This window comes from Balaenoptera musculus, chromosome 5 (assembly GCF_009873245.2).
Source record: "Balaenoptera musculus isolate JJ_BM4_2016_0621 chromosome 5, mBalMus1.pri.v3, whole genome shotgun sequence".
Taxonomy (NCBI): Eukaryota; Metazoa; Chordata; class Mammalia; order Artiodactyla; family Balaenopteridae; genus Balaenoptera; species Balaenoptera musculus.
The window spans coordinates 2446665-2471675 of record NC_045789.1 but is presented as its reverse complement, the minus strand read 5'-3'; the positions used below and the strand labels follow the sequence as shown (position 1 = coordinate 2471675).

Sequence of the window (25011 nt, the reverse complement as noted above, 5' to 3'; positions counted from 1 at the left end):
ACACACATATGGTCACTTTATCTTTGATAAAGGAGGCAAGAATATACAGTGGAGAAAAGACAGCCTCTTCAATAAGTGGTGCTGGGAAAACTGGACAGCTACTTGTAAAAGAATGAAATTAGAACACTCCCTAACACCATACACAAAAATAAACTCAGAATGGATTAAAGACCTACATGTAAGCCCTGATACTATAAAACTCTTAGAGGAAAACATAAGCAGAACGCTATATGACATAAATCACAGCAAGATCTTTTTTGACTCACCTTCTAGAGTAATGGAAATAAAAACAAAAATAAACAAATGGGACCTAATGAAACTTAAAAACTTTTGCACAGCAAAGGAAACCATAACAAGATGAAAAGACAACCCTCAGAATGGGAGAAAATATTTACAAATGAAGCAACTGACAAAGGATTAACCTCCAAAATATACAAGCAGCTCATGCAGCTCAATATCAAAACAACAAACAAACCAATCCAAAAATGGGCAGAAGACCTAAATAGACATTTCTCCAAAGAAGATATCCAGATTGCCAACAAACACATGAAAGGATGCTCAACATCACTAATCATTAGAGAAATGCAAATCAAAACTACAATGAGGTATCATCTCACACTGGTCAGAATGGCCATCATCAAAAAGTCTACAAACAATAAATGCTGGAGAGGGTGTGGAGAAAAGGGACCCCTGTTGCACTGTTGGTGGGAATGTAAATTGATACAGCCATTATGGAGAACAGTATGGAGGTTCCTTAAAAAATTAAAATTGAACTACCATATGACCCAGCAATCCCACTACTGGGCATATACCCAGAGACAACCATAATTCAAAAAGATACATGTACCACAGTGTTCATTGCAGCTCTATTCACAATAGCCAGGACATGGAAGCAACCTAAGTGTGCATCAACAGATGAATGGATAAAGAAGAAGTGGTACATATATACAATGGAATATTACTCAGCCATAAAAAGGAACGAAATTGAGTTATTTTTAGTGAGGTGGATGGACCTAGAGTCTGTCCTACAGAGTGAAGTAAGTCAGAAAGAGAAAAACAAATACCGTATGCTAACACACATATATGGAATCTAAAAAAAAAAAAAAAAGGTTCTGAAGAACCTAGGGGAAGGACAGGAATAAAGACGCAGATGTAGAGAAGGGACATGAAGACACAAGGGGTGAAGTGTAAGCTGGGATGAAGTGAGAGAGTGGCATGGACATATATACACTACCAAATGTAAAATAGATAGCTAGTGGGAAGCAGCTGCATAGCACAGGGTGATCAGCTCGGTGCTTTGTGACCACCTAGAGGGGTGGGATATGGAGGGTTGGGGGGAGACGCAAGAGGGAGGGGATATGGGGATATATGTATACGTATAGCTGATTCACTTTGTTATAAAGCAGAAACTAACACAACATTGTAAAGCAATTATACTCCAATAAAGATGTTTAAAAAAAAAAAAGATGGGTAGGATAAAGACCTCCACAAGATATGTTTAGGGAAGCCTGCAGGCACAGAGAAGGATGTGTGTGTATAGGGGGTGGGTAGGGGGACTGCAGAAAGTTCTAGAAGCGGTAATGTCAGACTGGTTCTTCAAAGTCACTGTGCGTGGGTACAGAAGGGTGGAGAGAACCGATGTGTGAGAAGCTTGTGAAGGCAGCGTGTGCCTGGAAACTGCAAACCTTTCTGGAATAAGGAGAATAAGGGCTGGCGGTGGTGAGTGGAGAGTGGAGAGTGGGTGGGTTTATGTTATGGAAGGACATGGACTTCATCCCGCAGATAATGGGAAATCATTGAGGGGTCTGAAGAAGAGGGGTGATGTGCTGAGCTTTGGACTGTAGGAAGCTCACTCCAGTCAGCAATTCATGGCTTCTTCATCTGCCTTAACCAACATTAAATGGCCCAGGACCGGGTCCCTCTGATGTGACCAAGACTTTACTGGCAAAATGCAATCGTTTGTGGAGCTTGGCAGTGACTCCATCATCATGACCCTCTGAAGTCAAGGTCGGTTCCTGTTTTTCTAAATGGAATATTGAGACAGGAAGAGTCTGGGAGTTCCCATTTTTATAGCGGAAGTCCAGGGCAGACCTAGAAAGCAGAAGTTCCCGTCCATTAGTCAAAGGTTCAGAACAAAGAAGGACACTTTGTTTTTATTTATTTATTTTTTTAACATCTTTATTGGAGTATAATTGCTTTACAATGTTGTGTTAGTTTCTGCTGTATAACAAAGTGAATCAGCTATATGTATACATATATTCCCATATCCCTTCCCTCTTGCGTCTCCCTCCCACCCTCCCTACCCCACCCCTCTAGGTGGTCACAAAGCACAAGCTGATCTCCCTGTGCTATGCGGCTGCTTCCCACTAGCTATCTATTTTACATTTGGTAGTGTCTATGTGTCCATGACACTCTCTCACTTTGTCCCAGATTACCTTTCCCCCTCCCCGTGTCCTCAAGTCCATTCTCTACGTCTGCGTCTTTATTCTTGTCCTGCCCCTAGGTTCTTCAGAACCGTTTTTTTTTAGATTCCATATATATGTGTTAGCATACGGTATTTGTTTTTCTCTTTCTGACTTTCTTCACATTGTATGACAGTCTCTAGGTCCATTTACCTCATTACAAATAACTCAATTTTGTTTCTTTTTATGGCTGAGTAATATTCCATTGTATATATGTGCCACATCTTCTTTATCCATTCATTTGTTGATGGATACTTAGGTTGCTTCCATGTCCTGGCTATTGTAAATAGTGCTGCAGTGAACATTGTGGTACATGACTCTTTTTGAATTATGGTTTTCTCAGGGCATAAGCCCAGTAGAGGGATTGCTGGGTAGTATGTTTTTAAAGTAGAACTGATTGTTTGGATTGTTTCAGTTGTCTGTGGCAGAGGAAGTCACAGTGCTTCATGCTTAGCTAACGCTTGAGGAAACATGGAGATTATTTTAACTCAGTCCAACCTCGAGAAAACCAGTTAGTGAAACAGTTAGGAAGGTAACTAAATACATTTATATTGTTGTTGGAAGAATGGTATTCTAAATCACCCAGAAATTGGATTCCTAAGACGAGCCCTTGTATTGAGGATTTGGTTGGCTGTGTGGAATCTGCACGTATAAAGTCTATGGAATTCTGCTTCTCTGCCCCCTTCCCCTTTTAAAACCTAATATAGATTGATTCTTTCTAATATCTGACAGTGCTGTATTTTCAGTGTCTCTGGATCTCACACTTTTCCCGCCTTGGGGAACCTGTTGCCTCAGTCAGGGTGGCTGGAGGAGTGGGCTTGAGTCCCGTGGAGACCAGAGATGCCGTCAAGAGTAGAATCAACACCTGTGACTTCTTTTTCTACCCTACGCACTCAGCTTCTCTCCAGACACGGCTCTTCTCCTTGTTAATGGCCAGAGCTCCTCATTTCGCTATGCTGGGGCCTGGCAGTTCTTCGTTGCTTGGCTTGGCACTGAGAGCTCAGCCTTTATTTTAGTCCTTCCTTCCCTCGGTCCTTTAAAACACTCTTCAACTGGCAGACACGCAACCTGATCGTCATTACACGCGCGCTTGTCTGTTTCCACTAGACTCCCAGCTGTGGCCCAGGCCTTGCCTGGGACTGGGTTCTTGCAGGTCCTCTGTTTCTGGTATGCCTCACTCTGAATTCTTTCTATCCCACACACAGGAACCAGATGCGTCCAGATACTGGGGGACAGTGGTAAATACATGCTTTGGGAATAAGTGAATTAACAATGTTTAAAAGCCTGAGCATCTTATTCTGCACATTCCCTCCCCGGCAAGACTGTCACAGAATCCTATTTCACTCTCCCTCACATTGACTGGCTTGTCCACATTTGCCATCCCTAAGCCAAGAGATCTTACCTGCTTTTTTCACTTTTAATCGCCAGAACCCTACTGTGAGAGGCACAGTAGAAAAATAGAGCAGATAGTACTTAAGGGATCATTAACAGCAAGACACCTGCTACCTTCTCCGTGGAGGTACGCCCACATCAACACTTGCTTTTAGATGAGAGACCTGCAACATTCAAGTTTTCCTTCAATGCATCGGACAGGTGCAATGGAACATGACAGAATTTGTTTTCCATAACAAAGATGAGCCTCAAGTTTTGGCTGGTCTTTGTTTTCTTTAGAGGGTTTTGGAGTTATTTTTAATGAAGGGGTCTGAGCTGAACTGTCACTTTCCTTTTTGTCTTGTTCACAAGAAGCTTGGAACTTGGCCCATGTGATAAAATAGGCTTTTGATTTCAGAGCTCAGGATATTTTTACTTGTTTCTGCCCGGTGACAGACTCAGACATTCACTGATAACTCCCGCTGTAGTTCAGCAAAACTGGTCACTGGTTCAAGGTGAAGGGCACCTGATACACCAGGGCAGAGGAGGTTGTGTATAGCATTCATTCTTAGTGGATTTTCACGTTCATCTTCTCACAAGAATGTCTTCTTTGTGCTTTTGAATAAAGAACGACTTGGGAGAACATCAAAATTCAGGGGACATATTCAGATTTTGGAAAAAATAAGTTTTACTGGCAAGTCTCAGTTTTTTAAAAGACAGCTATATAACCGTTAATTCACATGAACACCCACATTTCTTTTAAAACCCCACTTCCTCCCCATTCTGACAGTTAGAATTTTCTCTCTTCACCGTTAAGATTTCTCTAGAGAGCCCAGTACTACATCATTCTGACAAACCCAAATGCGAAGAGATAAATGCTCCTCATCTCTGAAACACTTCAGGTAAGTTGCTTGAACCTGTTTCCTGCTTTCAAAGGGTATTTTTCTGTCATCCCTTCAGATCTATCAAGGTTCATTCAGTTCTGTTATCAGCCGTATTTTATACAAAGTGGAATGCACCTTACAGCTCTGAGATCTGGAACCAGCCTGGGCAACGTGCACAAATACTCTGCAAGACCCGCTGGCTGGAAGGAAGGGCATCCAGCCTGGCTCAGCCTGAGAATTGCCGCTTACCCTGCTTTCCGGAAGCCCCTTTCCCTGCAGTGACTGATGCCAGGCGTGGCAGGACAGAATGTGTTTCTGTGGCAGTCAGAATATTTTGCGGAGGGGAGGTGCATGTGGAGGAAAACAGAGGATGTTAACTGAAAACCAATTATTCCCATCCGTTGAAAGCTCCCTGTGGCAGTTTGAGAACCATTTAATAGAAAATGTATCATTCAAAAAAATTTTAAGATTTAAAGGAGAGAAATGGTAAATGAGACACAATAAACCCATACACTAGATTAGGGATTGATTCACTACAGTCTGTGGGTGAGAGATAGCCCACAGCCTGTTTTGTGTGGTCCCTGAGCTACCAATGGTTTCCACAATTTTAAATGGTTGAAAAAAATATCCAAATAACAATGATACTACTATGACACTTGAAAATTACAAAAAATGTGAATTTCAGGGTATGTAATACAGTTTTATTGCAACACAGTCACCACCATTTGTTTGTATGTTTTGACTGCTTTCGTATCACAATGGGGTTGAGTACTTGCTAGTTGACATTGTATGGCCCTCAAAGCCTGAAATACTCACCGTCTGCCCTTGACCAAGTTTGCCTACCACTGGGCTACATTATTGTATCACAGTTAAAGTGACACTATTTAAGAATATTTAATTGTAAGAGAAATGTTTGCAATGTAACATTTAGTGAAACAATTATGATAAACTATATACATAAGGTGATTCCAAATAGTTTATTTCCCTTGTGTAATTTTTGCCTCTTTTCCCTGCTGGAAATGTAAACTCTATGAAAGCAAAAAATCCCACAAAACAACAAACAACTGAAAACCTGGCATGTATGTCTGTATGCTTTAGGCCTAGAACAGTGCTTGAGACATAGTAGATGTTCAATAAACAAATAAGGGCTAGAAGGCTGATGAATTATGTGATTGTATAATGCATGCATATAAAAATAGTCATAGCAAAACCTTTCCAGGATATGCATATATGTTAGGCACCAGGCTGAGAACTTTAAATGCATGATCCTGTTTAACAAAGTTTGTTTTGGAAGGTACGGTATTGCCCACACTTTACAGAGGATGAAAGTGAGGTGTGAAAAGGTTATATAACTTGTCCAATGTTACAAAGCTAAGAAGTAATAGTATCAGAATTCAAAAGGTCTGTTGGGTTCTAGAGTCTGAACGCTAACTATAAGCTCTACTCCTTAAATTTCTAAAAACAATTTACTTTTTCAGGTGTGAAAGAAAGGGATGGGAAAATACCAGATGTAAATATACAAATAACAGAACCAGTTACTAGGGTAGGAGATTGTAGATGATTGCTGTTTTCTAGGCTAGACACTTATTTTATGTTTGTGTATTTGTTTTTTGTATTGAAGTAGAGTGGATTACAATATTTTATTAGTTTCAGGTACAACACAGTGATTCAATATTTCTGTAGTTTTATATTCCATTTAAAGTTATTAAAAATCACATATATTTTCTTGTACTATATATCTTTGTTGTTTATTTGTTTTATACATAGTAGTTTGTGACTCTTAATCCTATAGCCTATATCTCACCCCTCCCCACTTCCCTCTACCCACTGGTAACCACTAGTTTTTTTTACCTATATCTGTGAATCTTTTTCTGTTATGTTATATACATTGGTTTATTTTGTTTTTTTAGATTCCGCATATACGTGATGTAACATAGAATATTTGTCTTTCTCTGTCTGCCTTATTTCACAAAGCATCATACTCTCTAAGTCCATCCATGTGTTGCAAATGGCAAAATTTCATTCTTTTTTATGGCTGAGTAATATTCCATTGTGTACATATACCACATCTTCTTTATCCATTCATCTGTTGATGAACACATAGGTTGCTTCCATATCTTGGCTATTGTAAATAGTGCTGCAATGAACATTGGGGTGCATGTATCTTTTAGAATTAGTGTTTTTGTTTTCTTTGGAATATACCCAGCAGTGGAGTTGCTGGATCATATAGTAGCTCTGTTTTTAGCTTCTTAAGGAAACTCCGTACTGTTCTCTATAGTGGCTGCACCGATTTACAGTCCCACCAACAGTGGAGGAGGGTTCCCTTTTCTCTACGTCCTCACCAACATTTGTTATTTGTAGTCTTTTTGATGTTGGCCATTCTGACAGGTGTGAGTTGATATCTCACTGTGGTTTGATTTGCATTTCTCTGAAAATTAGCAAGGTTGAGCATCGTTTCATGACCTGTTGGCTGTGTGTAAGTCTTCTTTGGAAAAATGTCTATTCAGGTCTTCTGCCCATTTTTTAAGGGACCTTTGTTTTTTTTGATATTGAGTTGTGTGAGCTATTTATATATGTTGGATATTTACCCCTTGTCAAACATATAATTGGCAAATATTTTCTCCCATGTAGTAGGTTGTCTTTCCATTTAGTTTATGGTTTCCTTTGCTGTGTAAAAGCTTTTAAGTTTAATTAGGTCCCATTTGTTTATTTTTGCTTTTATTTCTTTTTCCTTAGAAGACAGATTTTAAAAATATTGCTACAATTTATGTCAAAGAGTGTTTTGCCTGTGTTCTCTTCTAGGAGTTTTATGGTTTCAGGTCTTACATTGAGGTCTTTAATGCATTTTGAGTTTATTTTTGTACATGATGTAAGGAAATGTCTAATCTCATTCTTTTACATGTAGCTGTCTAGTTTTCCCAGCACCAGTTATTGAAGAGACTGTCTTTTCCCTGCTGTATTTTCTTGCCTCCTTTGCTGTAGATTAATTGACCAAAGGTGTGTGGGTTTATTTCTGGGCTCTCTATTGTTCCACTGATATATGTGTCTGTTTTTGTGCCAGTACCATGCTGTTTTGATCACTGTAGCTTTGCAGTATTGTCTGAAGTCAGGGGGCGTGATTCCTTCAGCTCCCTTCTTTTTTTCTCAGGATTGCTTTGGCAATTTGGGGTCTTTTGTGGTTTCATATAAATTTTAGGATTATTTGTTCTGGTTCTGTGAAAAGTGTCATGGGTATTTTGATAGAGATTGCACTAAACCTGTAGATGACTTCGGGTAGTATGGCCATTTTAACAATATTAATTCTTCCAATCCAAGAGCATGGGATATCTTTCCATTTCTTTGTATAATTTCCAAATTCCTTTGTCAATGTTTTATAGTTTTCAGCAAATAGGTCTTTTACCTCCTCTTTTAAGTTTATTCCTAGATATTTTATTCTTTTTTATATGATTGTAAGTGTGATTGTTTCCTTAATTTCTCTTTCTGAGAGTTCATTTTCAGTGTACAGAAAAGCAACAGATATCTGTATATTGTATCCTGCAGCTTTACTGAATTCATATATTAGTTCCAATAGTTTTTTTGGTGGAGACTTTAGTGTTTCCTATATATAGTATCATGTCATCTTTTAGCTATACATTTTAATGTTTTTCCACATTTCCTAAAATGAGTAGATTTACTCTTAATTACTTTTAAAATATGAAACAAATGTTTCTAAAGGGAAGGAAAAACAGCACAGAAGTTAACTGCTTCAATTGTTTTTGTGCATAATTTCCTCATTTCTCTGAGGGCCTTGTCTACTGAGGAAACTGGCACTTTGTCTGTCTTGTGTATTGATTTGTGTTGCTGAATTTCAGTGTTTTTCAACTCCCTTTGAATACTTCCCAGCCTTGAGAATGCAAAGTGCTAGCTGTGTATCAGTTGTTCCAAAGACACTGAGTGATAGAGACTCTTGGTGTTGATATTTAGAAGTCTGAAGTGCCCATATCTTTGAAAGCTGTGTTGTGTCTCTTACATGTATTTGGTTACACTGGTTTATGTGTGTCTCCCACTACATGATGGTCTGCTTTTACCTAGAATTTATTATTATTATTTTTTAAATTGGCATAGTATTTGGAGCATATACATTTAACATTATATTTATCTAATACCTAAGAAGATAATTGGGTCCCAGCAGCCCCAAATCATTTAGTACAGTAAAAGGAAATAAAAAGGAGAGAGATAACAATTAAGTTCTTTATATATGGTTCATGTTTCTCTATTTTTCTTTTAATTGTGCATCAGTGACTGTGGCCTATTTTACACAATCTAAAGGACTTGCTACAGGCCCTGGCCTAAATTGCAAGGCTAAAAGGAGAAAGATTTTTCTTTTGAACAAAACTGGAATGTAGGTGATTAGAATGATTAAGTGAATGTTATTAATATTATTAAGGTCATTGTAACACCACATTCAGGAGTGGTTAGAAGAGTGACTGTCCTTGCATTAAAGACCAGAGATAAGAGCTCTACAGGAAGGCAAATAAGCAAGGTGGGAAAATAAAAGTCTTTAACAAAGAACAAACAGTTATAGATTGAGAACCTCTCAGGTCATTTGAAAGAGCTTTAAAAATCCCTGTGATGTGTCTTGACATTCCAACCATAGTTTCAGAGGATTCGAATGCCCAGGCCTGTTAAGAATGAGTTAAATGGGATTTTTCAGACCTTTGTGACTTAGTCGTTGTTTTTTTTTTTTTTCTTCCAAGAGATCATTCTGATAATAAGTTACAAGCAAAGCTGCTCTTCATCATCTTTCAGTGACTTTATTTGACAGACATGGGAGCTTGAGAGGGATGCTTTGGCTTTAAGCTTACAGTGTCATTTAATGTACAGTTCACCAGTGAAATTTCTAAACTGTCAAGAATGAGACAAAAACATTCGAGTGACAGATTTTTTTGAAAAATATTCTATGCACAGGAAGTTGAAGAAATGACATTTGCTTAAATACACTGTGAGGTTTCATGTGAATAAATGACCCATTACCAGGAGTGCTGTTGTTTCTATCAGAAAAAAAAAAAAACAAACCAAAAACAAACCCTCTTGCTTCCTTTTTCTTTCTTTGGAGATTATAGTGACTGGTGTGAAACGTACAATTTCACTTTTAAATTTGCAACTTCTAAAAATTCTTTTTCTTCCTGACATCATAATATGGCCTCAGAAAATCAGACAGTTGTTATTACAAATAGAGAGCCACTCCACTCAGACACTGAACAGATAATTATAAATGTCTGGATTCTTTCCTTTTTCATGGTGGCTGCTTTTAGATGTGGAATTAAACCACATTAACCGGAGGACGTTGTTAAGGGTGGTTAGTGGCCTGTTCCTGCCACATCTATAAAGTATCTTGTTTAAAAAAACCTTTTCTTTCCTTGTCTAACAATAACTTTCCATCTTATAAGACTCCTATCAGAAAGCATCACTGAGGTATAAAAGTAGTAAATATTCAGAAGGGAAAGTGATCATAAGTGTCATCTAATCAAACTCTCACGTGTGACAGATGAGAGTGTGAAGCTGTGAAAGACGGAATGACATCCAAGGGTACACACTGAGTCAGTAACATTCTAAAAGTGTGTTTTTTTGTGTTTTTGGATTCTATAGATGGCTGCCCATGTCCTTTCATTCTCTGGGACTCATCTTTATCTCCAACGAGTAATGAGACCCACTCTTCTCTTAAGCTCACCTGGGGAACTTATCAGCAGTTGCTGAAACAGAAGTGCTGGCAGAATGGCCGCGTACCCAAACCTGAATGGGGCTGTACTGAAATACATCACCACGAGTGGTCCAAGATGGCTCTCTTTGATTTTTTGTTACAGGTAAGTTCAATCAAGTAAGTGGTTATCTGAGACTGACACAGTGTTATAAATGTCTACCACTAAGGAGTTTTCTGTACCTTGGGTTTTTATGAAGCCAGAGTTTAAGTTCTATAAAGCTGTATTTGGCAAGCCCGGTGTTCTATAAGGTTGTATTTGGCAAGCCTGGTACCACATCACGAGATGTTGTATCCTTTTGGGAAATATTCAGAAATGTCCCTTGGCCCTCATATTAATTTCTGAATAAGTAATTCTTCAGTATTTTACTCATGGAATAGTCATACCCATCATAGATACAATTTACTGGGATAACCCATCAGCAGCTCTTCAAGGTAGAGAGTCTTACCCCACTTGGGAGGTAAGTAAACCAAAGTTTTTTGAGGTTAAGTAACTCACCCAAGTTCTCACGACTACTAAAATCTGGGGCTTGGAATCCTGGGATCTGTTGACAGTAAAAGTGTCTTTTTTCTATTATTCCACACTGTTTCAATGGTCACTTGGCCACATACCTTACAGCCACAATTTCCCCTGTTTTTTTCCAGTAATTCTTTGCAAATATGTCATTAAGATTAGACATTGGAGAATAGTAAATATTGGCCATCTACATAACTGAGTGACTTGATGTTTTATAGGTTTTTTAAATAACTCTTACCTCCTTGTGATGAAGACCTCATGACTCTCCCTACCCCCTCATTCCAATTACTGCCTTCCCCTTCTTCCACCTTAGAAAAACTGGTTTTCTGTTTTTGAATTGTTAATTAGTATATTTGTGGCAATTTAGGACTGCCTTCCTACAAAAACGTAGGAAGAAAACCAGTTTAGTGCAGGGTCGCAGGGTAGGGCTTAGGAACTTCGAGAAGGAGAGATATCTCTGGTGTCTGTGCCTCAGAGCCACCAGTGAGAACTGAGCCGAGAGCAGGCCACTTGGTTTGGCAAAGAGTCGCCAAATACTGATGGAAAGTGCGGCTGTGAGACTCAGGCTGGGCTCCGTATATGTATAGCCTCATTAGTCCATTGAATTAGCACACTATCTCTCTGAGGTAAGTGCCCTCTCTCCATTGTACAGGTAGGGAAACTAAGGCATAAAGAAGTTCCTGTCAAGAACTGTGAAGAGTCTGAGGTCTTACGCTGCTTGCAAGTTAACAAATTAGCCAGTCATAGATGCTAGCAGAAGACAAAAGCCTCCCGGGTCAGCGACAAATGACTTCATCACTCACGTTCCTCTGCCCTCAAGTCCCACTGGGGTGATGTGGAGTCGCCCCACTGAACGCTACACCCAGTGGGGTTTTGTACCTTCTGAGGAAACCTCCAGTCTTATAAGAGGCTGCTGACACAACTGCCCAACATTTGCCCCAGAAGGAGACATTATCTTTATTATATTGGTCAGGAAGCAAATCTGTCTTCCACCCCAGAGGGAGACACTCTTTGTATCTTCCAAGGCTGTTTGCTATACTGACATCCTTGAAGAGATAGTGCAGAAGAAAACTTGACATAAGATGTGCAGAAATGCCATGGAGAACTGTTTCTCAAGAGTTACCTCTCTTGTTTGGTGTTACTTAGCTAGTAAGTTCCCAAATAGAGATTTTAGTAAGTTTGGCTAACTGTATTTTTCATATTTTTAACTATTATTACATAACAACTACCAGGTTATTCTTAGTTTAATGGAAGATGTTGGTGTGATAACATGTAGTAGCGATACAGTGGAGAATGGAAGAAGATTGCTAGGGTGAAGTAGGTAAGGGTATTCACTATGGGGAGTGGCCAGCATAGATGTTGAAGGTCCTGAAGATGATGACTACGGTAGGGGGTGGGGGATGGAGAGGAGATTCATGAACCTGGTGGTGAAGTCTATGAGAAGGGAAAGACCTTGAGGTTTGCAGCTGATGAACAGAAGAGCTAACCTATAATGATTAGATGGCAACCCCTGTTAGAAGTTGTCTCTGGTGACATTTGTTTTAATTTTGGAACCTTCAACTAAATCTCAACCTACCATCTGTCTTTATCATTCTCCTTTCTGTTAAGGGAAGCTCCAACTATCATTCAACCAATGAAGATATATTTGTGCGACATCTGCTGTGCATTAAACCATAGAAAACCACCGCATGGGGCAGTGAAGTAGTATGAGATGGTTATCCCTACTGCTGCACACCAAGTTTGGTTTTTAAAACATTACTTAGTTAGGAAACTATACTGTATAAAACAAAAAGATAGATCCATGTAAGGATGGCTGGCTGAAAATAATGTAAGTTCTTACTGGTATGCAGTCAAAAGAAGAAGAACCTTTTGCCATAAAATAGTGAAGGAGAAAGTTCGAGTGGGATCGTAGGCTGGGAATGATAAAGACGTTGGGGAAACCATGAGAAAGAACATGGGATTGACAATGTTCCTATGATACTTAGTGCATCCTAAATACAGGCATACCTCAGAGAGGTTTTGGGTTTGGTGTCAGACCACTACAACAAAGCCAATATCACAATAAAGTGAATCACACAAATTTGTAGGTCTCCCAGTGCATATAAAAGTTATGTTTACAGTATATTATGGTATATTATAATCTCTTAAGGGTGCAATAGAGGGAGGAGTCTTTTTCATCCCCCATAATTCATGAGGATGAGACCTTTGCAAGACTTTAACCTGGAACCGTCCAAGGTAAGACACCAAGATTGGAGTTCCCAGTTTTGGCTCTGGTTAAAGCACTGAATCTAAAAGTCAGAAGTTAGTCTGACTGTTAAGAGTTCATTTGGTCACTATTTACAAAAGTAGATCAAACTATATATACAAGGGTGGCATCTGTGAGAATGGATTTACATTTTTGACTCATCCAGCATTTATTTGTCCCAAAGTCACAGACAAAGGCTAATTTTCTCTAGTTGTTGCAGTGTTTCACAATTCTATCAGTAATGTGCGAGAGTGTCTGCTTCCCACTCTCTTACCAACTTTGGGAAGTTGAAAACTAATAAATGTTTTTGCTGATTATATGGAGGATAATGGGATCTTGTATATATTTCCAGGTCCTTCATTACAAGTGAGGTTGAGGATAACATATTTTCATACATTGATTATTTGTGTTTTTTTCCTGTGAATTGCTAGTTCAGATCATTGATGTTTTTATTGCATTCCATAACTTTTTTCGTATTGATTTATAAAAACATTTTTATGTGATGAAAGTTAGCCATTATCCAACCCTAAATGTCTCAAACAATTTTTCTTTGTTGTTTTTCTTTTGACTTTTTAAAAAATTTATTTATTTTTGGCCGCATTGGGTCTTCATTGCTGCTCACGGGCTTTCTCTCTAGTTGCGGCGAGCAGGGGCTACTCTACGTTGCAGCGCGTGGGATTCTCATTTCAGTGGCTTCTCTTGTTGCGGAGCACAGGCTCTAGGCGCACGGGCTTCAGTAGTTGTGGCATGCGGGCTCAGTAGTTGTGGCTCGTGGGCTCTAGAACGCAGGCTCAGTAGTTGTGGCGCATGGGCTTAGTTGCTCTGCGGCATGTGGGATCTTACCAGACCAGGGCTTGAACCCGTGTCCCCTGCATTGGCAGGTGGATTCTTAACTACTGTGCCACGAGGGAAGTCCTCTTTTGACTTTTCTAATAGATTTTACTCCAGAGAAATTTTACATTTTTTGTAAGATCTTATTTTATTTATTTATTTTTTGCTTCTTATATTTAGCATCATACAATGTTTATAGAGAGATGTTTATTGAAAATGTTTACTGAGCAAATAAATGAATAAATGAACAAGCTTAGGCCATTTTTCATGAGTACCATAATAAATAGTTATTTTTTATATAATAATGCTTCTCATCAATTACACTTAAAATTTTTATTTTAAAGTCAAATATATGCCTTATTTAAATGGTGTTTGGGAATATGTTGGATTATATTGGGTGGATTTTGTGAGCAGTCTTAGAAAAGTTATGCCTGAAGCAAACTGAAATCACTTGCTCTGATGCTACAGCAAGGGCAAGGGAATACAGAACGCAGTTGTTAATTTTCTGTACACAACATTCTTTCTGTTTCACCCAGTTAACAAATCTACATTCCCAAAGGCTATGGCATTTTACTGGGTCTGTTAAATATGATAGAGACACAAGTAACCTTTTATTCTTGAAGCGTGGGTATCTGAACTGAGTGGATAAAAATTCTCCCCCCATTAGGATGACAAAGGGTAGTATTCTAGAGAGCATTTGAGTTTCCAACATTTGGTCAAATTCCTTTCAAAAGATTAAATAAAATAACAGAAGAAGATTTAGGAGGTATAAAACTTGCTTTTTTGACCTGAGATATAGTCTGTATAACAGTTAGAAACTGAGATTCTGGAACCAGCCTGCTAAGTTTGAATTCCAACTGCCAATAACTAATTTTTGAACACTGAGAAGTTACTTAACCTCTCCTTGCCTTGGTTTCCTCATCTGAAAATAGGAATAATAATATTGTTTTTATAGAGGGCTATTGAGAGGATTCAGTACTTTTATACACATAAAGGATTTAGGATAACGCCTGTTACACAGGAGGTGTTCAGTGAGCATTTCATATTAATTAAGAAATTGATCATCCAGAAATAATACTAGAGGTAAATATCGATATAGGAATTAAGTAAAATACTTTATCATTATTTTTACTTATTAAATTGTAAGTTATTCCCAAACCATTTCATTTTTTCTACTCTCGTGTAATATTTTCATACTTACAATTAGATTTTAGCCTATGAAGTTTTAATTATTTTTGACTAGTCCATCTTCTTTAATAAACTGTGAATTTCTCAAGGGCAAGTCCCTGCCTTATTCAACTTTGTAACCTTCAGTTACCAGCAGTGTGTCTGAAAATGTCACAGTTACTCAAGGCATTGTTTTTTTTGATCAAAGAAAACTTACCTAGTTATATCAAAATATTAAATCCAAAGTGTCAGATTAACCAAATGCAAAGTGGATGGCTAGTGGGAAGCAGCTGCATAGCGCAGGGAGATCAGCTCTGTGCTTTGTGACCACCTAGAGGGGTGGGATAGGGAGGGTGGGAGGGAGACGCAAGAGGGAGGGGATATGGGGATATATGTATACCTATAGCTGATTCACTTTGCTATAAAGCAGAAACTAACACACCATTGTAAAGCAATTACACTCCAATAAAGATGTGGGAAAAAAAGTGTTAAAAGTGAAAGAAATAAAAACGTACTTGCAGTAAAGAAGTAAAGTTTTGTTAAAGGCAGATAATGAGATGTTTAGAAAATGAAAAATCAAATGAATGGAAAATATTTAATATTTTTACTATTTAATAAATCCTCCCTGTATTTATATTTTTTGTTTATTTGATGGGAAATTAAAGGGTATTTCCATAGAGAGGAACCAACAGAGAGGTGACTGGGGAGTTGTCTTCTTCCACCATCAACAAAATAAGTTACACATATTTCTTTCCACTTGGATTTGACAGATGCTCTTTTTTTTTTTGAATTTTTAAATTTTTATCTTTTTTGATTTAATTTTAAAAAATTAATTTATTGTATTTATTTATTTTTGGCTGCATTGCGTCTTCGTTGCTGTGCGTGGGCTTTCTCTAGTTGCGGCGAGCGGGGGGCCACTCTTCCTTGCAGTGAGCAGGCCCCTCATTGCAGTGGCTTCTTTTGTTGTGGAGCACGGGCTCTAGGCACGCGGGCTTCAATAGTTGTGGCACATGGGCTCAGTAGTTGTGGTGCACAGGCTCTAGAGCGCAGGCTCAGTAGCTGTGGTGCACGGGCTTAGTTGCTCCGCGGCATGTGGGATCTTCCCGGACCAGGGCTCGAACCCGTGTCCCCTGCACTGGCAGGCAGATTCTTAACCACTGCGCCACTAGGAAGTCCCTAATTTAATTTTTATTTTATATTGGAGTACAGTTTATTTACAGTGTTGTGTTAGTTTCAGGTGTACAGAGCTAAGGGATTCAGATATATATATATATATATATATATCCATTTTTTTTCAGATTCTTTCCATTACAGGTTATTAGAGAATACTGAGCAGAGTTCCCTGTGCTATACAGTAGGTCCTTGTTGATTATCTATTTTATATATAGTAGTGTGTATATGTTAATCCCACATGAGCTCTTTTCTGTTCTAGACACTTGGCAGGTATAGTGCTGGTGATAAAAAAGATGGCTGAGACCGTCTTCCTGCCAGCAAGAGTCACACCATCCAATAGAGGAGAGAGATAATCACAGCAGAATTTATCAGGTCTAATAATTGAGTTTAACATCCTATAGAAACAAGTAAGATGCTATCAGTTCTTATGGAACTTGAGGGGGAAGAGTGTGGACCAAGAATGTGACACTTAATATAGAAATTGAAGAACTTGCAGGAACCAGGTGAGCACAAGAGTCAGGAATTTAGTTCCAGAGGGAAGGATTCTAACAAAGGGCCGGATAGGAGGAGAAGTTCACTGACTGGGAGAAGTGGTCCTTTGGAAACTTCCTGTCCCATTAAGGTGGTTTCTCCCAGATGTCTGTGAGTAAAACACTTATGGTCATGAATTCAATAAGCGGCAACAGTATAAATTGGTAAGCCTCGCCACCTAGCGTTGTCTCTCCTAATTTTTACCTGCCTAATGATTTAGTTCCTCAATATAACAAATTAGATTAAGAGGTGTTAATCTCTGACCTATTCTGCCCACCCCGCTCTCGATTCTGTGGGTCATTTTTTCCTCTTAATGGTGTGATGATAGTAAAGTAAAAATTCCGACCAACTATCTTCTAATCAAGAGGAAACATCACTTTTCATTAAAAAGAAATTGTTTCTGTAGGAACGTTCTATATGCCTGGGAAAGAAAGATTCCAACGGTGTTCTCCGTGGTACATGATGACTGTCTTCCAAGCATTCCCTCCCTTTATCCCTATGACTCTGTGATCAAGGGCCTCGCTTCCAACTTTTAGAGGTCAGTGAGGGAAAACACTCACAGGCAGGTAAGTGCTGTGACAGCAGAAGGTACAGCAATCCAGGGTCTCAGACACTGGCAGTTCAATTACATAATTTGAGTCAGTTTTGTTGTTTTGCATAATCAGCACACTGCCAATCTAAATGGCCCCTAGCCCTGTATTTATTGGTAAGTCCAAACAAGCAAATAATATAGTTTCTCATTCATTTGCTGGGAAATAATGAGGGATGATGCAGTCAGGTACTGTCTTAGATTCAAGTAGCAAAGAAAGTCTGGGATTAGCTTTGGCAATCTTGGTTGGCATGCTGAATTGGCTGGGATCTAGGGAGGAAAAATTGCCAAGGATGAGAGGATTTAGAGAACATTACATTCCTGCTTTTTATTGTTTGTTGAAAAATCACAGTGGTTCACTTGACTATAGAGTCACTTACAATGTTAAGGACATGGAGAAGATGTCAGTCTAGGCTTTAAAAATGACGGACTTCTAACTTGGCAGACATGCATGTGCTAAGCACTGAAATATGTTCTGGTTAACCATAAAATTTTCAAGGTGTAAAACTAAGTTTGCCCTTTCGATATTGAAAAGTCTGACTTCAACATGGTTTCTACTATATATATGTGTGTTCACACTGTCATGGGGAGAAATTATTTTTGGTATTAATGATGCTACAATACAGTGATTATTGAAGAGGCCTCAGAAGACTTTCCAAATTATTGTGTGACACTATAGTTTCATTATTCTGAGTGTTGCTTGAAATAGGTGAGCAAATTGGCTAGAAAACGTGGTATGTATTGGCCCCGACAGTGTCTTTATTGCTTTTTATGTTTATATGTGTAGAAATAGAGAAGTGAGGTAACAGAATCATACAGATTTGCTTCTGATGATATCAAAAACTATAGAGATTTTTGCAGGAGAAAGATGTAAATGAAATGGTTAAACCCTGCCAAGAAAGGATTTTTATTAAAGAAGGAGTTAGGCTATCTTTTTTTTTTTTTTTTACATCTTGGTTGCTTCCACATTTCTGTAATTATGAATAAAGCTGTTGTAAACATACATGTGCAGGTTTTTGTTTTTTTGTTTTTTTTTAATCAGTCATCAATTTTATACACATCAGTGTATACATGTCAATCCCAATCGCCCATTTCAGCACACCACCATCCCCACCGCACCGCGGTTTTCCCCCCTTGGTGTCCATACGTTTGTTCTCTACATCTGTGTCTCGAATTCTGCCCTGCACACTGGTTCATCTGTAGCATTTTTCTGGGTTCCACATACATACGTTAATATACGATATTTGTTTTTCTCTTTCTGACTTACTTCACTCTGTATGACAGCCTCTAGATCCATCCACGTCTCAACAAATGACTCAATTTCGTTCCTTTTTATGGCTGAGTAATATTCCATCGTATATATGTACCACATCTTCTTTATCCATTCGTCTGTCGATGGGCATTTAGGTTGCTTCCATGACCTGGCTATTGTAAATAGTGCTGCAATGAACATTGGGATGCATGTGTCTTTTTGAATTATGGTTTCCTCTGGGTATATGCCCAGTAGTGGGATTGCTGGATCATATGGTAATTCTATTTTTAGTTTTTTAAGGAACCTCCATATTATTCTCCATAGTGACTGTATCAATTTACATTCCCACCAACAGTGCAACAGGGTTCCCTTTTCTCCACACCCTCTCCAGCATTTGTTGTTTGTAGATTTTATGATGATGCCCATTCTAACTGGTGTGAGGTGATACCTCATTGTAGTCTTGATTTGCATTTCTCTAATAATTAGTGATGTTGAGCAGCTTTTCATGTGTCTCTTGGCCATCTGTATGTCTTCTTTGGAGAAATGTCTATTTAGATCTTCTGTGCATTTTTGGATTGGGTTGTTTGTTTCTTTAATATTGAGCTGAATGAACTGTTTATATATTTTGGAGATTAGTCCTTTGTCTGTTGATTCGTTTGCAAATATTTTCTCCCATTCTGAGGGTTGTCTTTTCGTCTTGTTTATGGTTTCCTTTTCTGTGCAAAAGCTTTTAAGTTTCATTAGTTCCCATTTGTTTATTTTTGTTTTTATTTCCATTACTCTAGGAGGTGGATCAAAAAAGATCTTGCTGTGATTTATGTCAAAGAGTGTTCTTCCTATGTTTTCCTCTAAGAGTTTTATAGTGTCCAGTCTTACATTTAGGTCTCAAATCCATTTTGAGTTTATTTTTGTGTATGGTGTTAGGGAGTATTCTAATTTCATTCTTTTACATGTAGCTGTCCAGTTTTCCCAGCACCACTTACTGAAGAGACTGTCTTTTCTCCATTGTATATCTTTGCCTCCTTTGTCATAGATTAATTGACCGTAGTGCGTGGGTTTATCTCTGGGCTTTCTATCTTGTTCCATTGATCTTTGTTCCTGTTTTGGTGCCAGTACCATATTGTCTTGATTACTGTAGCTTTGTAGTATAGTCTGAAGTCAGGGAGTCTGATTCTTCCAGCTCCGTTTTTTCCCCTCAAGACTGCTTTGGCTATTCGGGGTCTTTTGTGTCTCCATACAAATTTTAAGATGATTTGTTCTAGTTCCGTAAAAATTGCCATTGGTAATTTGATAGTGATTGCATTGAATCCATAGATTGCTTTGGGTAGTACAGTCATTTTCACAGTATTGATTCTTCCAATCCAAGAACATGGTATATCTCTCCATCTGTTGGTATCATCTTTACTTTCTTTCATCAGTGTCTTATAGTTTTCTGCATACAGGTCTTTTGTCTCCCTAGGTAGGTTTATTCCTAGGTATTTTATTCTTTTTGTTGCAGTGGTAAATGGGAGTGTTTCCATAATTTCTCTTCAGATTTTTCATCATTAGTGTATAGGAATGCAAGAGATTTCTGTGCATTAATTTTGTATCCTGCAACTTTACCAAATTCATTGATTAGCTCTAGTAGTTTTCTGGTGGCAGTTTTAGGATTCTCTATGTATAGTATCATGTCATCTGCAAACAGTGACAGTTTTACTTCTTCTTTTCCAATTTGTATTCCTTTTATTTGTTTTTCTTCTCTGATTGCCGTGGCTAGGACTTCCAAAACTATGTTGACTAATAGTGGTGAGAGTGGACATCCTTGTCTCATTCCTGATCTTAGAGGAAATGCTTTCAGTTTTTCACCATTGAGAATGATGTTTGCTGTGGGTTTGTCGAATATGGCCTTTATTATGTTGAGGTAGGTTCCCTCTGTGCCCACTTTCTGGAGAGTTTGTATCATAAATGGATGTTGAATTTTGTCAAAAGCTTTTTCTGCATCTATTGAGATGATCATATGGTTTTTATTCTTCAATTTGTTAATATGGTGTATCACATTGATTGATTTGCATATATTGAAGAATCCTTGCATCCCTGGGATAAATCCCACTTGATAATGGTGTATGATCCTTTTAATGTGTTGTTGGATTCTGTTTGCTAGTATTTTGTTGAGGATTTTTGCATCTATATTCATCAGTGATATTGGTCTGTAATTTTCTTTTTTTGCAGTATCTTTGTCTGGTTTTGGTATCAGGGTGATGGTGGCCTCATAGAGTGAGTTTGGGTGTGTTCCTTCCTCTGCAGTTTTTTGGAAGAGTTTGAGAAGGATGGGTGTTAGCTCTTCTCTAAATGTTTGATAGAATAGGCTTTAAAATAAAGACTATTACAAGAGACAAGCAAGGACACTATATAATGATCAAGGGATCAATCCAAGAAGAAGATATAACAATTGTAAATATCTATGAACCTAACATAGGAACACCTCAATACATAAGGCAAATGCTAACAGCCATAAGAGGGGAAATCAACAGTAACACGATAATAGGGGACTTTAACACCCTACTTACACCAATGGACAGATCATCCAAACAGAAAATAAATGAGGAAACACAAGCTTTAAATTGATATTTATAGGACATTCCATCCAAAAACAACAGAATACACTTTCTTCTCAAGTGCTTATGGAACATTCTCCAAGAGAGATCACATCTTGGGTCACAAATCAAGCCTTGGTAAATTTAAGAAAATTGAAATCATATTAAGCATCTATTCTGACCACAATGCTATGAGACTAGATATCAATTTCAGGAAAAAAACTATAAAAAATACAGACACATGGAGGCTAAACAATACAATACTAAACAACCAAGAGATCACTGAAGAAATCAAAGAGGATATCAGAAAATACCCAGAAACAAATGACAATGAAAACATGATGACCCAAAACCTATGGGATGCAGTGAAAGCAGTTCTAAGAGGGAAGTTTATAGCAATACAATCCTACCTCAAGAAACAAGAAAAATCTCAAATAAAAAAACCTAACCTTAACCTAAAGCAATTAGAGAAGAAGAACAAAAACCCCCAAAATTAGCAGAAGGAAAGAAATTATAAAGATCAGATCAGAAATAAATGAAAAAGAAATGAAGGAAACAACAGCAAAGATTAATAAAACTAAATGCTTGTTCTTTGAGAATATAAACAAAATTGATAAAACATTAACCAGACTCATCAGGAAAAAAAGGAAGAAGACTCAAATCAACAGAATTAGGAATGAAACAGGAGAAGTAACAACTGACACTGCAGAAATACAAAGGATCATGAGAGACTACTACAAGCAACTATATGCCAATAAAATGGACAACCTGGAAGAAATGGGCAAACTCTTAGGAAAGTACAACTTTCCAAGACTGAACCAGGAAGAAATAGAAAATATGAACAGACCAATCAAAAACAATGAAATTGAAACTGTGATTAAAAGTCTTCCAACAAACAAAAGCCCAGGGCCAGATGGCTTCACAGGTGAATTCTATCAAACATTTAAAGAAAAGCTAACTCCTATCCTTGTCAAACTCTTCCAAAATATAGCAGAGGGAGGAACACTCCCAAACTCATTCTATGAGACCACCATCACCCTGATACCAAAACCAGACAAAGATGTCACAAAAAAAGAAAATTACCAGTACCAGCCAATATCACTGATGAACATAGATGCAAAATCCTCAACATACTACTAGCAAACAAAATCCAAAAGCACAATAAAAGGATCATACACCATGATCAAGTGGGATTTATCCCAGGGATGCAAGGATTCTTCAATATACTCAATCAATCAATGTGATACACCATATTAACAAATTGAAGGATAAAAACCATATGATCATCTCAATAGATACAGAAAAAATTTTTGAGAAAATTCAACACCCATTCATGATAAAAACTCTCCAGAAAGTGGGCATAGAGGGAAACTACCTCGAAATAATAAAGGCCATATATAACAAACCCACAGCCAACATCATTCTCAATGGTGAAAAACTGAAAGCATTTCCTCTAAGATCAGAAACAAGTCAAGGGTGCCCACTCTCACCACTATTATTCAACACAGTTTTGGAAGTCCTAGACACAGCAATCAGAGAAGATAATGAAATAAAAGGAATCCAACTCGCAAAGGAAGAAGTAAAACTGCCACTGTTTGCAGATGACATGACACTATACACAGAAAATCCTAAAGGTGCCCCAAGAAAACTTCTAGAGCTTATCAAAGAATTTGGTAAAATAGCAGGATACAAAATTAATGCACAGAAATCTTTTACACTGCTTTACACTAACAGCAAAAAATCAGAAAGAGAAATTAAGGAAACACTCCCATTTACCACTGCAACAAAAAGAATAAAATACCTAGGAATAAACCTACCTAAGGAGATAAAAGACCTGTACTCAGAAAACTATAAGACACTGATGAAAGAAATCAAAGATGACACAAACAGATGGAGAGATATACCATGTTCTTGTATTGGAAGAATCAACCTTGTGAAAATGACTATACTACCCAAAGCAATCTACAGATTCAGTGCAATCCCTATCAGATTACCAATGGCATTTTTTTACAGAACTTGAACAAAAAATCTTAAAATCTGTATGAAGACACAAAAGACCCCAAATAGCCAAAGTAATCATGAGGGGAAAAAATGGAGCTGGGAGAATCAGACTCCTGGACTTCAGACTATACTGCAAAGCTACAGTAATCAAGACAATGTGGTACTGGCACAAAGACAGAGATTTAGAGCAATGGTACAGGATAGAAAGCCCAGCGATAAACCCATGCACATATGATCACCTTACTTTTGATAAAGGAGGCAAGAAAATACAATGGAGAAAAGACAGCCTCTTCAATAAGTGCTGCTGGGAAAACTGGATAGCTACATGTAAAAGAATGAAACTAGGACACTGCCTAACACCATACACAAAAATAAACTCAAAATGGATTAAAGGCCTGAATATAAGACTGAACACTATAAAACTCTTAGAGGAAAACAGGGGCAGTACACTCTATGACATAAATCACAGCAAGATCTTTTTTGACCCACCTCCTAGAGTAATGGAAATAAAAATAAACAAATGGGACCTAATGAAACTTAAAAGCTTTTGCACAGCAAAGGAATCTATAAGCAAGACAAAACGACAAGCCTCAGAATGGGAGAAAATATTTGCAAACGAATCAATGGAAAAGTGATTAATCTCCAAAATATATAAACAGCGCATGTAGCTCAATATTAAAAAAACACACAACCCAATCAAAAAATGGGCAGACCTAAATAGACATTTCTCCAAAGAAGACATACAAATGGCCGAGAGACACATGAAAAGCTGCTCAACATCACTAATTATTAGAGAAATGCAAATCAAAACTACAGTGAGGTATCACCTCACACTGGTTAGAATGGGCATCATCAGAAAATCTACAAACAACAAATGCTGGAGAGGGTGTGGAGAAGAGGGAACTCTCTTGCACTGTTGGTGGGAATTTAAGTTGATACAGCCACTATGGAAAAGAGTATGGAGGTTCCTTAAAAAACTAAAAATAGAATTACCATATGACCCAGCAATCCCACTACTGGGCAAATAGCCAGAGAAAACCATAATTCAAAAAGAGTCATGTACCACAGTGTTCATTGCAGCTCTATTTACAATAACCAGGACATGGAAGCAACCTAAATGTCCATCAACAGATGAATGGATAAAGAAGATGTGGCACATATATACAATGGAATATTACTCAGCCATAAAAAGGAACAAAATTGAGTTATTTGTAATGAGGTGGATGGACCCAGAGTCTGTCCTACAGAGTGAAGTAAGTCAGAAAGAGAAAAACAAATACCATATGCTAACACATATATATGGAATCTAAAAAAACGGTACTGATGAACCTTGTGGCAGGACAGGAATAAAGACGCAGATGTAGAGAAGGGACTTGAAGACACAAGGAGTGAAGTGGAAGCTGGGGCGAAGTGAGAGAGTAGCACTGACACATATACACTACCAAATGTAAATAGATAGCTAGCGGGAAGCAGCCGCATAGCACAGGGAGATCAGGTCGGTGCTTTGTGACCACCTAGAGGGGTGGGATAGGGAGGGTGGGAGGGAGACGCAAGAGGGAGGGCATATGGGGATATACGCATGCATATAGCTGATTCACTTTGTTGTACAGGAGAAACTAACACAACATTGTAAAGCAACTATGCTCCAATAAAGATGAAAAAAATTCTACAAGTTTTC

The 25011-nt window shown here is 38.1% G+C and overlaps 1 protein-coding gene across 2 annotated transcripts in view; it reads left to right on the top strand.

Annotated features, from left to right (window-relative positions):
- GASK1B (golgi associated kinase 1B) overlaps window positions 1–25011 on the top strand; it is a 57049-nt gene that overhangs the window by 12220 nt on the left and 19818 nt on the right. For both annotated transcript variants that reach the window (XM_036852886.1, XM_036852885.1), the window contains exon 3: window positions 10346–10560. In XM_036852886.1, the coding sequence (XP_036708781.1) occupies window positions 10346–10560 (215 nt within the window). The remainder of the gene's footprint in view (window positions 1–10345; window positions 10561–25011) is intronic.